The sequence below is a fragment of the Ochotona princeps genome, chromosome 15, assembly GCF_030435755.1.
Source record: "Ochotona princeps isolate mOchPri1 chromosome 15, mOchPri1.hap1, whole genome shotgun sequence".
Lineage (NCBI taxonomy): Eukaryota > Metazoa > Chordata > Mammalia > Lagomorpha > Ochotonidae > Ochotona > Ochotona princeps.
The window spans coordinates 9835857-9853556 of record NC_080846.1 but is presented as its reverse complement, the minus strand read 5'-3'; the positions used below and the strand labels follow the sequence as shown (position 1 = coordinate 9853556).

General features: G+C 50.6%; 1 protein-coding gene across 1 annotated transcript in view; it reads right to left on the bottom strand.

The window, feature by feature from the left end:
- Positions 1 to 17700, bottom strand: part of SYN3 (synapsin III) — a 392583-nt gene that overhangs the window by 355918 nt on the left and 18965 nt on the right. Inside the window, exon 2 of the mRNA XM_004589565.2 lies at positions 12005 to 12463. Coding sequence (XP_004589622.2) covers positions 12005 to 12315 — 311 coding nt within the window. The 5' untranslated portion in view covers positions 12316 to 12463. The remainder of the gene's footprint in view (positions 1 to 12004; positions 12464 to 17700) is intronic.

Sequence of the window (17700 nt, the reverse complement as noted above, 5' to 3'; positions counted from 1 at the left end):
ATCCACAACAATGAAAGTCTGTCCATCCACCTGCCATGAGTTCCTTGTCTTTCCTAACACAGACCATGAGGGAAAACAAGCCATCAGCCATGCCTTGTGATTGCACGGGGCAGGCCAACCTGCCATTTCCAGCCTCTTCTCTCTTCTCCCTAAAGACACAGCCCTGGATCACATTCATTCCTCCCAATGCCTGGAACTCCACACTCTTCCTATCACCAAAATTTAATGTTTTAGAGCTAAGTCATTCCATTTTTTACCCACTTATTAAGGAAATGGCCTGCAGAAATACCTACAGGAAAACTCAAATGCCAATAAGTAATTCCCATCCAGGTACAAATGACTAATAACCTGATCGTTCCAGAAAAGAGATTTTGATCATATAGGAAAAGACAGAACATGAAAATATTCAGAGAAGGGAAGTGGAAGCAATGTCAAAGCCCATGGGGTGTTTGGGAATACTTCTTCCCCATCTGCTCATCATCCAATCCATCTGCACTTCTCTCACCCATGCATCCTTCCCACAACTGCCAGGCCACTCATCCCTCCCTCTCCACCCATCTACCACTCCACCTGGCTTTCCCTCATCTATCTATCTAACCATCCATCCTTCCACCCACCAATTCATCCATCCACCCACCAATTCATCCAACCACCCACTCACCTGCCCTCGGAACTGCCCAGATCAAAACAGCCCACTTGTCATCCTGCCATGTATAGTCCACCTGGGTGATAGTCCCAGAAGAATGGGACTGAACGGCTACCCTGACTACTCTTTGCTAGGACTTGCCAAGTGGCAGACACCATGGAGGTCAGAGTCTAAAGAAAAAGATTCATATAAAAAACAAGACTTTGACTTCCTGTGAAAACCAGCAACTTGGAACAGCAAGCCCTTCTTTCGACACGGCACAGAGTGAGTGACTTGCAGCTGCTGCCTTTGAAGGGGTCATGGGTTTTCAGGCCCAGTCCGGTCCCCACAGCTCTGTTGTCTCTGCAGCTGAAACCCAACAGCAGACAGCACCTGTCACACAGCATGTGGCTGACATTACCCTCAGGCCAGGCAAGTACTTTTCTACACCTGTGCCTTTTCTGCCACCTGCTCATCACCGACTGGCTCTGGGGAGCAGCTGCGTGAGCAAACCCTTAATTTAGCTAAGCCCTTTCTGAAGGTGCAACTGCACTTGGTATAAAGCTTCAGGAAACTCCCACTCCAGTCCCTCTTGCAAACCCAGGGTAGGAGGTTGGGAATCGGACAGGAAGCAGTAGCTCTTCTTTCACCACCATGCAAGCTGCCCTCTTGCCCAGGAAAGATGTCTCAGGCAGGCCTGCACAGGCCCGGGGAAGAGCAGACATTCTGCAACAAGGCTGGCACCTGTCCCAAGAACGGCCTCCCCAGAGCGCAGGGAGGTGGAGCTTCCAAGACGGCAGCTCAAGAGGATGTGCACATCCGAGGGACTCCCCCTTTCAGGAAGGTCACCTGGAGGGCCCTGGGCCAGAAAGTCACACTGTGGTGGGTACTGAATTTCTCCAGGACGGCAGCACAAGGGCACAAGAGAGGGGGGGAAGCAGGTCAGGGAGGGGAAGCTGGAAGGCGTAAGGCCTGCATCTCCTCTAAGGGTATGCAGCCTGATCCGTCACAGCGCCTGCCCCTCCTCCACTAGCCTCCCCAGTGAGTTAACCAAGCTGCACTGGAGCACCTACAAACAACAGCGTGCCTACACTCTTCCCAAGCAGTCCTCTTGGCCTGTGGGTGACCTCACCTTGTCTACTTATGGTAACCTTCTGGAGAGTGAGTTGAAAAATGTCTCCTTCTGTTTCTCCCACTGGTCTTGGTTCTACCAGTTGGGAGGTGTCTGTAACAAGTTGGGTGGTGGTTTCAGAACTTGGTTTCATATTACTTTTTTTAAAAAATAGTTCCTGAACTGCACTCCAGTCCCTGGGTTTCTGCGGTCCTGAGGGCCCATCTGGGTTTGGTTTGTCTGTCTCCACTCCTGCTTTGTCTGGTAGCAAGGCCTCTGTTTGCATTTGCACTGAGGGAAACCAACCGTGCTCTCTCCCTGTGGGACTGTCCCAAAGTGTCCCCAGAACTAAGAGTAGCACAAGCCAGGCTTCAGGTTCTGCAGAAATTGCATTTCTGAGCAGAGAGGACAAGGAGGGCAGCAGCCAGGGGCTGGTTCACCCAGAGACCATCCATGAATTCCTGGTGGAGCGCAGGGCCTGATCTTGCCAAGACAGCTCTTCCTAACTTTCTTTTGCTTTGAGAACTTCTCCATGTGTTTCCCCTAAGGTCCTGTTGCAGCTAAGTGTGTCAGAGTCTACTTTCTCTTTACAAAGACCTCTATCTGATCCAGCAGGTGCAGGGTGGTACCTAGGCAAATGAATTTGATTCTGATGAAAACCGCCCTTTGGGGGACCCTGATCTCAGCCTATCCTGATTGTTTTACACACAGGGAAATAGGTCGTGAGAGGAAAGTGCACCCCCATATCACCAGCCAAGCTGTTCAGAAAAGGCAGCAAGAGCAGAGCGACTGAGGAAGACACAGAATCCATCACAAATTCCCCACCCCCACTTGCTGCTCCAAGACCTTTCCCCAGCGCTCCAGGCCCAGTTTCTGAAGGTGAAGCTCTCCCCTGAGACTCTGGCAGGGCGAAGGGAACAGCCCTCCACTGTTATCCCACCTCCCGCCCTCTCTTCCCGACCAGAGCTGGGTAGGAAGCAGCAAGAGCAGCAGGCCCTCCGATTGGCCAGCGTGGAGACCTCACGGAGAGAGGTCAACACTTGAAAAATTCCTCAAGTCAGAGCGCAGGGGGCTGGGGTGCCGCACAAGGCCCTCACTGTGTGCGTACATTGTCTCCCCGATAAAAGGGGCCGGGCCTGGGAAAGCGGAGCTGTCTCCAGGCAACTGGGCAGGCTGCTGGAGAATGCCTAGGGCCCTTCCCCTCCCCCCAGGCACCAGGACTGGGGAAGGCAGGGGGCAGGGAGGGGCAGCAGTGCAGGGCAGGTGTCCAGGGGCAAAGGAATGAGTCCAGAAGCTCTGGGCCTCTCAGGGTGGTGTTGGGTGGCTTGTCAGGGTTACTAAATGAAGACTAGCAAGGGGACAGATTCACCTCCATTAAATTAGGTCCTTTCCTAACCCTTCCCCTCCCACCCTGCCCCAGCATTTATCTCAGAAATCACTGGGTTTCCTCACATCTGCCCTATACCTGCCCTTGTTCTAGGAGTCTCAGGGGTAGGGAAACAGTGGGGAGAGGCATGAGGACTCTACTACCCCACGCAAAGGGTCTGCAACAGGAAGCTGTCCCCGCTGGAAGCCTCCCAACCAAAGCCGGGACCGACTGGGAGCCAGGTCTCCTCCAGGAGCAAGGGGAGTGACCACTGCCAGCGTGCCAGGATGGAGGCACCTCCCCCAGGGCTTCTGGAAGCTGGCTCTCAGCACATCCAGCAGCACTGAGATGCATGCCAAGTGGCTTCCTTCCCCCTGGCGCCTGCATCTATTATGTTCAGAAGCAATTAGCAATTGCAATTAATTGTTAATAACAGTTACCCCAGCAGGGTCCATTATGGCTAGCTAATCATGTCTCTGCCCCAACCCATGCCCTTACCTCTTCTCCTGACTGTTGTTCTTCCAGAAAGACATTGGACGGCCCTGTGGAATGTGAGGTTCAGAGGTTGGACTTGCCCAAGGTCACATAACTGAGCGTCAGACCAGGGACTGGAGCCCACAGCGCCCAGGCGGTCTGGCTCAAGCCCGTCCACTGGGCTTTGCTCCCTCCCTGTTGGTGACGGCAGGGCCTCATCATGGGCAGGGAAAGCTGCTGAGAATGGGCCAATCTGGAGACCTCACTTGGTTCCTTGACCAGGAGGCATTGGACACTCCAAGGCCTACCTCCCTCTGGCTTTATGTGAACGGGGCCTGCTGTATCACTGTTTGTCATTCCCCAATAGTAAGATGGTCAGGCAAAACACAGCACACCCACATTCACACATCACATTCACATTTCAGATGAATGAGAGAATGCAGTGCTGTAAGCCTTACAGCAATACCTCATGGGATATACTTACACACACTGGCTATCTCATGGGCATTCACTGGGCACCTATATTTCTGTTTGCTACATCTCACAACCCTCCCCAGAGATGCTGGCCTGATGCCAGTTCTGACTACACCTGCATCCCACCACCAAGGTGGCACAGATGGGAGCAACATGTCATCACGGGGACAATGTGGTCCCTGCAAATTCTTAAGGGGCATCCCAAGATGGCTACACTCCTCTTCGGGCAAAGCAGCCAGAAACAGCTTAAAGGGTCCCTAAGGTGAAGCTGCAGCTCTTGAGTGCTCAGCTGGGCAGGGAAGAGGAGAAGCCTGGGAATAGCATGGCAGGGGCTGGTGGTCCTTGTGAAATTCAGGGCAGCTGCAAAGACCCTGCCCCAGGAGAGTGACGTTTCTGAACTCAACCCAATAACAACGCTTGGCAAGAGCATCCATCCGTTCATTCATTAAGTCATACATCTATCTTCCCTTGCAGCACTGTGCTAGGCTCCAAGGACATGGCAGTTCAAACAGGGAGGCGTAAACTGTGCCCTTGTCACAGGGAAATGAAGAATGTCAGTGACAGAGGAATAGCAGATCCCCTGTAGCTCAAGGCAAGTGGTCCTGTCACAATCCCATTATAAGGGGATGGGCGAATGGGACTGGTGTGACAGAGGAGCTGGTTAAGCAGCTGCGTGCAATGCCTTGCTCCCATACTGAAGTGCTGGTTCGAGCCCTGGCTGCCCCTCAGCCGTTAGAAATGTCTGCTAATGCACCTGGGGGTTGCGTAGGCCCTTGCCAGCAGACCTGAACAGAATTCCAGGATCAGGCTTCTGCTTTCTCCTGGACTAGCTACAAACATCTGTGGAGTAAACTTAGAGGTTGGAAGATCCCTGTTTCCCCCATCCCAGCCATCATCACGCTGTCTTCCAAGTGAATTACTAAATCTTAAAATGCGTGCGCACACACACACACACACACACACACACACACACACACACACAGAGGTAGGGCCCAGTGTTGTAGCTTAGTGGATAAAGCCACTACTTGTGAGGACAGCATTCCATATGAGCGATGGTTCAAGTCCTGGCTGCCTCACTTTCAATCCAGCATCCCACTAATACGTCTGGGAGAAACAGCAGCAGATGACCCAAGTACTTAGATTCTCATTACATACATGCGAGGCCCAAAGTAACCCTGCCTTTCAAAAATAAATAAAAATAAATCTTAAATAAAGGAGACAGAATGCAGTCCAGCAGGTAAAGCTAAGATTACAGAGGTGGTGAGGGGTGGGGTGGGGGCTTCGACCCTTCAGTCAACCCCCAGGCCCCTACTCTCCCTGTTCTACTACTTCTTTCCTTTTTACGTCTCCGAGGAAACATGTCTATACTACCAGGAAATCCCAAACCACATGGAAAAGAGCAGAAAAATGCAACTCTTGCCACTTTAAGAGGAGAAAAACACTTCTTTGTGAGTCAAGGACAAGCTCTACCAGAAGTCCTATCTGAGATCAGGTGCACTTAGGGGGTTCCAAGGAGTTCCCCTGACCCTGACCCTGGCTTTCTGGAACACTCCAGCATAGCATGTCCCCTTGAGTCAACGTGGGGTGCTTCCCTCCAAGGGTGAGGTCACCTGGATCCTGTGGCATGGAGCAAGGCCACGGCTCCTCCATCCTGCTCTCAGGTGCCGACAACGTACAGGTGTGTGCACATATCTGGGATGGGCCACAGCCCTTTCACCTGCAGCACAGGAAGGCCTGGACTTCAGGCGAAGTGAGGAGAGGAGTCTGAGAACAGTCAACTTAGGCTGCTCCTCTGTTCAGCTGGAGCTGGACGCTAGCCACCATCTATTAGGATGTGGGGTTGAGAGCTACAGTCCTTAGGCATGAAAGAGAGAAAGTCCCAGTTCCCCTGACAGTGATCAGCAAAACTACATTAGAGAATTCAGGAAGGCCATTAGCACACAATGTCTGGTGGTGCAGACTGTACACACATTTGCCCTGTGACAGTAACAAGGACATGAGCTCATCCTCAAAGCACCCACAGCTGATTAATTTCATTGTTCCTTCACTTATTCAACTGATACTTTTCAGCATCACCTTAAGCCAAAGATTGGTCAACAGAAGCACTGGCCACAGGAGCTCCCATCCACTAGTATCCTCACACTTTATTTTAGACGTTAGCCCAGGTTATGTACCAGTCTTCCCACTCCTGTTCTGCTTCCCCAAGCAGGTGTGTGGTGTCTCTGCTCTGCTTTCCTCAGCAGGAAAACTGCCCCGGCATCCACCAGGAAGTACCAATGCACAACCAATGCCTAACAACCCGTTCTCTTCCTGATTGATAGCAGTTGCAGCTACCTGTGGTGTCAAGGTCTCTATTGTGGCCAAGGCGCAGGGGGACGAGAGGAAAGGATTTAAGAACACAACTGAGGCCAGTCCTCAGTTTCCTGTCACACTCCCAACTTGATCATTGCCAACAACGCATCACCTCCCAATCATTCAGCCCACATATATTTCCTACGCTCCTGCTACCCATCTGATTCCAGGCACTGGCACACACAGACACCACTCAGGGGAGGCTGACGCACCATTCTCACTCGGCATCGTAATTTGGGAACTCTGAAAGGCACAGGTGCATATGAACGGGTCTCACCGACCATCACTCAGTGGCAACACGAGTCGGATATGCCAAAGGCCGGAAGGATGGTGGTGAAGGAGTGTTTCCAACTGAGGATGCCCTTGTCATCTCTTCACCAACTCATAAAACAGAAACCAGAGGGAAGGGCGGGGAATACAAGGGAAGGAAGGTAACAATAGATCATTTTTGAAAGGAAACAGCAGACGTTCTGGGAACGAGGCCACCAGTCAAGCAAAAGCAGACGCGAGGCTGGGCTCCAGCAGCCCCTGAGGAAGGGGCTGGGGTAAAGCCCTCAGCGCTCCCACCTGTCCCCGACATCCCTCCTCCAGCAAAGCTGAGAACAGGGACCAACCCCACCTAGATTACAGACTTTGGGGGTGGGGCAGGCAATGGGAGAGGAGAGCCTTGTTAAATATTTTTATTTTGAAAATGAAACCTAGGCTTCTGGCACATTCTACAGACAATAACAACCCTGCCTCTTGTTTAAACAGTCTCAAATATCAGCTCTACAGTGAATACAGAGCCAAGATTTCACACGCAGGTGAACAAAAACACATAACACTCAAGCACACAAAAGAGTACTTTAGTACTTTAGTACATTTATGGAAAAAGGAAATAAAAGATGTTGAGAGGTTCCTATGAGTTTTAGGAGAGCTCTACGGAGTTAAAAATTATCTGCACTCAAACGTATTTTTTAGTTCCATTTTTCCATGAATTCTTTGAGGCACTCTGGAATGTTCTATGTTGCTAACGCCAAAGGACAAAGTCAATTTCATATCACCCCATCATATTCATGAAATGTAATCCCTATTAGTGAGAAGGGGGACAGTGACATATGCTAACAGAACTAGATGTGTGCAGCACCAGGCAGAGAGAACAAGAAACAGCCTAGTTCTCCCAGGAGAGAGCCCTGTGATCCAGTGTGACAGGTGCCACGACATAACAGGCAGGTTTGATTTTATAGCAAGGAGAATGGGGTGTGGCAGGGAAGTCTTCACAGCAAAGGGGATGCTTAAGCAGGTGATTAAGGAAGTGTGGAAGTCAGTCCAGTGGATAACACAGGAACAGATGGGGCGGGCACTGGGACACAGCTGATGGAGCCACTAGGAACCTCTGTATCACATATAGGTGTGTGTGGTTTGAGTCCAGGAACCTACCCCTCCTACCCCGCTTCCTGCTGTCATGTTTGGGAAGCAGTAGATTACAGCCCAAGTAGTTCCTGATTCCTGGCTTGGGACTCACCCAGAGCTAGGGACTCCCGGTATTTGAGAAGCAAACCAGTGGTTGCAAGATATTTCTCCGTGTGTCTTTCAAATAAATGTTTAAAAGGCGAATGGTATTTCAGGTCACAGGGTACAGAATGTGCGAAAGTACAAAGGTGTGTTTGAGACGTTCACGTTGTTTGCTGTTTCTGCAGAATAAACAGCACAACAAGACAGGAAGTGGAGCAAAGCTCGAGGGCAGAGGCCATGCTCTGACCTTGAACTTCAGGTGGTAAGGAGTCAGTGACATATTTTTCTGCTAGATGATGTGGCAAGTAGGATGCCTGAAGCCAGTGAGGCTGCTGGATTCCAGACACGAGATCGGGCACAGGGGCAGCAGAGCAGGCGAAAACTAAAATTTAGTGCTCCCAAGTCTGATTTCTCCTGCGCCCTGGGACTCTCAGGGCACGGCATTAGCTTCAATTGCCCAGCCTTTGGCGGGGCTGACCCCATGTGCTCCCCTACTATCGTAGTCCTAGCCAAGTCAACCTCCTGGGCTGCCCCAACTTGAGGCAGGTGACATCTTCAAAATGCTGGACAGCAATAGCAGCCTTAGACCAACCCCAGCATGTCTCCCCAGAAGACAAACGCCCTCCCCCAGTCCCCTGGCTAGGTATTGCTCACCCCTGGGGGCGGGGGGGGGTGGCGCTCAGGCTGGTCTAGTCCTGCAAGTTGGACTCCCCAGGAGTGGTGGTGGGAGTGGGTTCTGGCAACTTCCTGCCAGGCCTCAGCCCAGGAAGCAGAAGATAGCGGTCGTGGGCAGGGTCAAGAAGGGTAGAAAAGGGGCTGGGGCTGGGGCTGGGTCCCTCTCAGCCCAGACCAGGGATCTCCTCACAGTGGGAAGGACTGAACTGGGAAAGCTGCTTCCTCACCATGGCTGTCCAAGCACTGTGGGGCTGGCCTGCCACCTGCTGGCCACTCCCGGTGGCCTGGAATAGGTTGTATTTTGCCATTCCACAGGACAGGATTGAGCTTCTGAGGAGCCAGCACCAAGCTGGAGCAGGTGGGAGTGTATGACACCATAGAGAGGCCACAAGTGTGTGGAGTGGAAGAATGTGATGTGGAGGGAGGCCCAGATCACCAACTTGCAACAAATACAGGCAGATCCAACTGACAAATAGTGTGTGTGTGTGTGTGTGTGTGTGTGTGTGTGTGTGTGTGAGGGGGGACTCAGTTTCTCACTTCTCCCCTTCAGAGGGGCAAGAACAACAGCAAGGACCAAAGACTGATGTCTTGAAACCCTAATGAGGGCAGGTGCAGCAGCAGAGACCACTCGGGACATCACATCCCATCTCAGAGTAACTGGGTTCAAGTCCGGGCTCCACTAACATACAACCTGGGAGGCAGCACGTGGCATCAGACGTGACTGGTTCCCTGCCACCCAGGTGGAGGTGCAGACTGACCCTGTGCAAGCCTGCTAAAATCCTGGCCACACCTTCAAGTGGGTAGCACAAGAATTGCTCAGCCATTTCCTAACTGGCTGAGACACCATCGATGGGGAGTATCTTCCCCATAGGTTCCTGCCCAAATAAGGAGCAATTAGGGAATACTTAAAATCCAAAGACCCTTGTGAAAACCTTCAGCCTCTCTCCCGCTGTCCTTTCAAGGGGCACTTCATCTCCCGGGGGTGCCATTCCCTTTCCCTCCCCTCTTCTGTCTACGTTCGCCTGGTCACTTCACAAATAAAACTCCTCTGTCTGCAACTGATTCCTGCCTATTGATGTCTACATTAAGCTGAGGAAAGACCACCTCGAGTTTCTGGGATGCTGCTTTGGCTTGGCGCGACCCAGCTGTCACAGAATGATCCAGTGGATGCAAGATCTCCCTCTCCATGCCTCTGCTTTTCACATAAATAAAACCAAATAATAACAACAAACAATGGCCATGATCAATGAAAAGTAATGGAGGCACTTTTTACAAAGCATCTCATCAAAGAGTAGGTGGATGGTACAAAACTGAACTACCTGGTGAGAAAGTGCTCTGGCCAATCTCTGCATGCAAAGCCTGAAACTCACGCATCAGTCAGCTCTGTAGGTTAAAACAGTTGGGATCAAAGTCAAATGTAAAGTTCACTCAGTGGCAGAGGCCACTCAGTGTATTCTTTTTTTTTTTAAAGATTTATTCATTTTATTACAGCCAGATATACACAGAGGAGGAGAGACAGAGAGGAAGATCCCCTGTCCAATGATTCACTCCCCAAGTACGCCGCAACGGGCCGGTGCGCGCCGATCCGAAGCCGGGAACCTGGAACCTCCTCCAGGTCTCCCACACGGGTGCAGCGTCCCAATGCATTGGGCCATCCTCAACTGCCTTCCCAGGCCACAGGCAGGGAGCTGGATGGGAAGTGGAGCTGCTGGGATTAGAACTGGTGCCCATATGGGATACCGGGGCTTTCAAGGTGAGGACTTTAGCCGCTAGGCCACGCCGCCGGGCCCCCACTCAGTGTATTCTAACCACAGGTACTGTGCACCTACACACATCACACCTTGTGGACAGCGAGGAGGCAGAAATCAACAAGATGCAATGTTGTTACCCAAGCACTGGCAGGGAATGACCTAACCCCAGGAGATCCACCTTATCTGGTACGCCCAATGTTGGGCGAGAAGACGTCAAATCGGGAAGTCAATGAGGGGATATTGATAAGGTGCAGGTTACGCTGTTGCCTACAAAGCTGACATCTATGAATGGTGGTTCAAATCCTGGCTTTTATGCTCCTAATCCAACTTCCTGCTAACATGCCTGGGAAAGTAGTGGACCCTGCCATCTACATAGGAAATCCAGATGAAGTTCCTGGTTCCTGGCTTTAGCCTGGCCCAACATCAGAGTCAGGCTCTGTCCCTGGAAGCTTACCACCTGGAGTGCTCTGCTGAAGGAGGGCTGCAAGCTGGTTATTTCTATCCAGCTCTGGTGTGGAGCAGACTGTCTTGGAGTCAGCAGAGCACCTGTACACAATAGCATGGGGATGCAAATACAGGTACGGCGGCCCTAAGGGTTGAGGACAAGGGCTGGGGCCTTTACTGGATTCTGTCACCTCCTAACAAACTCACTGTAGCAGCAGGGAGTGGCTGAGTGAGACTGGAAGAGCTCAGTCTGGCAAATGTCACAGGCTAGATTTCAGATGGCAGACATGTCCCCATCTTGTGGCACAGATGCCCCCAAGTGTGTTACGTTTCCCGTGGGCTCTATGCAAACACATTCAGGTGCCAGCAGCAAGTACATCCTGTAAGTAAGCTGGTACAGCTTGGGATTCAGTTTGGATTTCCCCCAAAGGTGCATCCCCAAGGCCCAGGGCAGCACCATCAGGAGGCAAGAGAAACATTTGGAGGCAGGGCCTAATGGCAGGTTCTTTGGTGTGCACTGAGATCCTGGGTCTCAGAGGGCTCTTCGGTAAGCTGTGCTTGGGTCCAGGCAATTGCTTTGCTCCCCTCACCACCACCATCTGCTACTCTTGCCAGAGGCCAAAGCAATGAACCTCCAAACTAGGAGCTCAATAAATCCTTTCTCTTTGCAAAGTCAGTTGCCTCTTGGATATTTTATCACTGCGACAAAACACTGAAAAATAGCCCACGTTCACGCCCCAGTCGCACCTGCCTTCTGACTGGGCTTTGCTGCCCAAAGAACTGCAGCACGTTCCTAGCAGCCAGGGCTCAGTAGAGTTTGCATCTGTAGGTGAGCACTGAGGATCTGTATAGGCACAGTCCTTAGAAGAGAACACAAGGGCCAGCCTGGCAGGGGCAGACACCACCTGCAGTGCCAATATCCCACATCAGAGCACTGGACTGAGCGCTGGAGCAGCTCCCTCCTAACGCACCTGAGGAAACAATTGCTTGGATCTCTGCAACACATGTAGGTAACTCAAGACACGGTTACAGGTCCCTGGCTCTGGTGTGGCCCAGCCATAGTCATTACGGCACTTGGTAATGGTCAGTTCCCTTCCATTAAGCCAGGTTGATGTCACCTGAGCTGTTCATGTCTCCCCTCTGGTTCCCGTCTTTCCTGCCCTCATTCCCACTCCCACCTCTCCCGGGATGAGCTAAGTCCATCTCAGCCCTGGCCTCACAGCTGCAGAACCACTTACCAGTCGGTATGAGCATCGTCAATCACCAACAGCACCCGTGGTCTCTGAACAACAGGTGTGGGGGGAACTGGGGGCTCCATGAACCCTGAGGGGGCCTGAGGGGGCTGCTTCATGGCACTGGAGAAGGAGCTAAAGAGGCTGGACCCTGGCGAGGAGAAGGAGGCCGCCAGGGGCTGGGTGTGCCTCCTCTCCGTGGCCGGGGAAGCAGGGGAGCTGATGGAGCTGTCTGGGCGCTGGAGGTCCGTCATGTAGCCGTTGGGTAGGTTGGCCACAAAGCTGCTGTCGGAGAGACGGCGGCGGAGGAAGTTCATGGCTGTGATCAGGTGAAGATGGCTTCTTCTCACGTGGTCGGGAGTGGGTGGCACAGGTCACTGGGTGGAGTGAGTGGAGAAGCTGTGAGCATGCAGAGCAGAGGGAACTTGGCATAACCAAGGCCTGGCTTCAGCTGCCTCCGCTTACCTGTGGGAAGCAAGCCAATACACACATTAGTGGAAATGACCTGCTCCTGACGACGAGCAAACTGATACGGCCCTTTCCTGCCCTGTGGCGGGCAGCAGCGTGCACCCGGACATCTTTGTGTGAAAAGTACACCCTGTCAACCTCTGATATCCATTTTCTGGAATTCTATTCCAAGGAAAGCATTTAAGTAACAGGAAAAGATGCCTCAGGCAAAATGTGTTTATCACTGCAGTGACGCTCACCAAATAAGTGGAAAGTGGCTCAGCAGCCAAGCACAGGACAATCAGCAAATAAACGAAAGCAGACTCACTCAATGAACCTACTGTGACTATTCAAAAAGATAACCAAGACACAACAAGCTGAGCGATACAACAAACGTCATGTTGGAACGTTGAAACAGATCTTGGTATAAAACTGAAGGCATGGCATGACTTCACCACGCCAAAGTGGAATAACGGAAATTTGGAAATAAAGACGGCAACAGTGATTCTATCTTGGTGACGTAATTATATGTCTTTTCTTTTCTTTCCACTTATTTACATTTCCCAAGTTTTACAGACCATGGATGGCTTTGGACAGAAGCTGTGCTTTTTCTTTTCATCCTGAGTTTGTAGGAGATCCTCCCACATTCTAGATGCAAGGGCTTTGACAGACACACTGCAAACATTCTCGACCAGTCTGTAACTTTCTTTTTCTTTTTTAGGAGTTCATAAAAAGTGAACTCAACTTATCACGTTTCCACTTCAGCTTCATGTTTTTGTGTTTCCTCTGAAAACAATGTGTGCCAATCTCATAAGTGCCATGATAGACACCCCAGTCGGTGTCTTAACCACTTAGGCACTGCTTGCTCGGAATTTGAAATTCACTATGGTTCATCCTGATGAACGTACTCCCCACAGTCACTGGGCACAGAGCAGTTGTGGGAAGGTTTGTGGTAACCCAGCAGTTACGGGGTCGTGGGAAGTCGGGCTGCCTTAGGAGCCTGCAAGCAGAAAGCTTGGGATGCTCTCCCAGTCCAAGAATGGAGAAGGGCAAGTACAGAAAGCAGAACTGGGCAGAAAGAGCGAGAGAGTGCACCCTGACACAGGGCAGGTGTTCCAGCACAGTGGGTTAAGGTGCTACCTGGGACTTCCTGCCCCCGCTCCAGAGTGCCTGGTCCATGTCCTGACCACCTGACATTTCTGCGCCAGTTTCCTGACAACATGCCTGCAAGGCGGTGAATGACCCAAGTGCTTTGTCAGCTGCCACTCCTTAGGAGACCTCAGTGGAGCTCTTGGCTCCTGGCTTTGGCCTGGCCTACTGAGAACATTCAGGGAGTGACCCAAAAAACGAGAACTCCTTCTTTGTGTGCCTCTGCCTCTCAAAATTTTAAAAACAATTTTTACCTTAGTGTATGTCAAAAGATGAAACCTTACAGGTGTTGTTTAGTCATCACACACTGAATTATATTTGAAGCAATAACACCGAAATATCTAAAGGAATACTGCCTTTCCTCTGCCAGTTTGCCTTGCAAATAAAGAAATAAACTTTTTTTTCTTTTTCTTTTTTTTAAAAGTACTGCATCAGAACTACTGCCGTGTCTTTAGTCTTAAGCGTTTTGAGCACGGAGCTCGGCGTCTCTTTAGATATTCCTCATCTTCCTGCCACTCTGTACTCTTGCCAGGGCAGCACGTGGCACTTGTCTGCTTTTGCCCCAGCTGTTCCACACCAGGTGGCCTGGGAGGTGTTTTCAAGGGAAGAGCCCCACAGATGTGGATCCCACTGCCTCGTGTCGCTCCCTTCTTCCCAGGGTCAGCTCTTCTGCACCTGTTTCTCTCAGCATCCCCACACAGTTTCTTCCAAACATTTAGCCCCAAACTTGTAATTACGCAAGGTTAGTGCAGCACAAGCCATGAGTCATCCTAGGAGCTGAGAGCCCTCCACATTGTTAAGTCCTGGATGGAAAAGATACTAAAACGTGAGTGTGAAATGACCTTGCGTTCACAGCCCCACAACCCCTTCTTCAGGAACTCTGGCCGGTTGTATTCCAGTCTCACCTCGCCTGGTCTTTTGACCAACTCCAGGATTCAAAGCTGTCCCTGCATTTTCTCCCCACTCTAGGCCTCAGTAGAGCTTACCCAGCAGCAAAAGGAGACATGAAAGGAACAAATACACATTTATGGTTTGGGGTCAGTGACACTAAGAAGCACACAGGGTTGGCCTCAGTGTTAGGATGCAACAGGCAAGGCCTCTACCTACAGTGCTGGTCCCACAGCGGCACCAGTTAACACCCTGGCTGTCCCACTTCTCATCCAGCTCCCACTAATGGTCCAGGAGAGATGCTGAGGATGGCTACAGACATTGGGGCTCTGAACCTGGAGACCTGGAAGAAGCCACCTGGGCTCCCGGTTTGGGATCAGCCCAGCTTCGGACATCACAGCTGTTTAGAGAGTGAGCCAGTGGATGGATAATCTGCTATAATCTGTCTCTCCTCCTTGTTCTGTAATTCTGCCTTATAAATAAATCTTCAAAAAGAAAAGAAGCATTGAGGATGCTGCAATAGAGATAGATGGGCTAGGATGGTCAAGGAAGGCCTCCTAGAGATCATACTTTTAATTGACACACAATTGTTCCTATTTATGGGGTACAATGAGATGTTGTGATAGATGTCTACATTCTGGAATGGTTTAACCAAGCTAATTAATAAGTACATCACCTCATACTTATCAATTTTGATAACATTTAAAATTTAACAATTTGGAACTAAACAGTACATTATTGTTTTTTGGAGTCACCATTCTCCCCACACGGGATCCCTGATGTTCAACCCTACAGTCTCAAAGCTTAGCCCCCTTTGGTGCACACTTTTATCACCTGTGCTTTTGGGGACATGGGAAGAAGTTGTCCAGACCAACATCATGGACTCGTCCTGTAGTTCTACAGTTTCAGAGCTTATGTTTCAGTTTAACCCACTTCGTGTTAACTTTAGTATGTAGTGTATAGCATCCACTGGTTTGCATATGAGATGGGGCTGGGAACACTTCCCAGGTGACTGCAACCACCTACGTGTGTGTAGGCTGATTTAGATGATGAACTGAACTGGACCTCACACTGGTTGGTGCACAGAGGAGTCAGGTCTGGGGTCACCTCTGGGGAGGTTTCTTTGGGGGAACCTTCCCAAATGTAATATTGGACTCAACTCCAACCACAGGGAAACCACAGGATCTGTGGTCTGACTGGAGTGCATGTGTCAGAACTGGGTCTCCATGGTTGCTGATGCCTGGGCGGTGGACAGCACACGCAGCGCTCAGGGGATACATGACAACCAGTTCATTGAGGCCTGCAGAGGACATCCAACACCATGGAGGGCAGATCGAACTGGACAGCTCTGCCACACAAGCTTTAAGAACGAGTATCTGGGATGAGACTGAAAGGTGGATTATGTCGGCAGGTGGACTTGGAAGGATTTCCTCAACCTTGGAGCAATGGAATCAACAGAGTCTCAGAACTACCAACCACTTAAGCAGTAAGCTCAGAAATGCTCCACGTCGGGGACCCTGGGATGACATCGGGTAGCCATCCCCCATTCCTGGGTACTGATGCAGTTGGGTTACTGGGAGCAGCCCTGCTTGCCTGGATACAGAAGGGGGAAAGGAGACTGGAGGCAGTTGCCTCATCCACTTTTTTCTCAACCCTCTCCCCTAATCAGTGGTCCATCTGGGCATACATCCCTCTCAACTATGTAAATATCAAAAAGCGCATGCACACACACACACACACAGAGTTTTACTTTCTCATGCAGTTTCGCCTGCTGCAATTTCAGCTATCCATGGACAACTGCAGGCCAAAAATATGATGTGGGAAGTTTCTGAAATGAATAATTCTTACACTATATAAACTGCATCTTTTCCCAAGCAGCATGATAAAATCTCCCAGCATACCACCCTGTGCTTCCCAGTGTCTGAATTGTCCCTTTGCCAGTGTATCCACGTCCCCTGGGTTATCAGAACAACCGCCATGGGGTCTCAGTGCTTGCCTTCAAGTCACCCTATTCTGAACAGTGCCTGAAAAGCACGGGGCGCGATGCTGCAACATGGCTGTGCCAAAGAGAAACAGGATATGCCTCCTTCAGGGAAAACGGCGAAAATGCAACTTCTATTTTGAGAGAGAGAGAGAAACTGCATTCCCATAACGCTTATTACACTTCGTTGCTCTATTTTTATTATTGGTCATTACTGTTAATTTCTTACTGTGCTATTTGTCATAGGTTGTATATGGGTAGAAAAACATAGTACAGATAGGTTTCAGGCCTGTCTGTGGCTTCAGACATCCACTGGGGGGTCTTGGAACATACTCGCGGACGGTGAAGAGTGTGTGGAAGTAGCCAGACCAGTTAGGACACTATTGGAGCCATTTTTGACAAAATGTGAAAGAAAAGCAGGGGATGATGCAATTTCCAAGGTCTTCTCCTCTATGTAAGTGAACATTGCTTGTGCCATTCTACTGCCGGATAATGCTAAACTTAATTTGATGGAGAAACAAGGTGCAGATGAGAGGGATACTGGTAAGGAAGATCAAGGAAAGAGGTACCAAGATGTATCAGGCACTAGAAACAATCCCATGCTGGTCCACCATTGGCCACTAGGGGGCAGGAGCAACCACTCCAGTTGAGAAACATGAAAATGTTTCCTAAGGCATCTTCGCAAGTATACTCAGACTAGGGTAGAAGGAAGATGACCAAGAATGGTTCATCAAAGGATTAGAGAATTATCAGAACGTATAAGCCATAAAGTGGAAGTAAGGCACAAATTCTATGTATGCAGCTTTCACATGCAAGCAGGAGTCACTAAGAACCATGGCTGCCTGACAGTGGCATAAGCAACTTTTGCAAAAGGTGAGCTATGGATCCTCCTGGTGGCAGAGTGGACCTTTCTGCTAAAGTGGCTTCTGCTTATCATTTACACCACCAAGAGTTAATGCTACATATTATAGTAGTAGCCCTGATACTGCCTGCCTGCCGCCCTACGTTCTTATCTCCTCTCCTGGTGCCCAGCATTGCCAGGGCTTGCCTTGGAAACCCATGCCTATGGGACAGCCCTCCAGGCTAGCATTGGCAGCTCCCTTCACCTTTGAGAACGCAAAACCCAATCGATAGCACAACAAATTCCAGGAACAGCAGGTTCAACTACAACTGTGGGGACACATTCCCCTCTGGCAGGCTGGGAAGCGCGCAGCCACATGGTGCTATACTGTGTTCT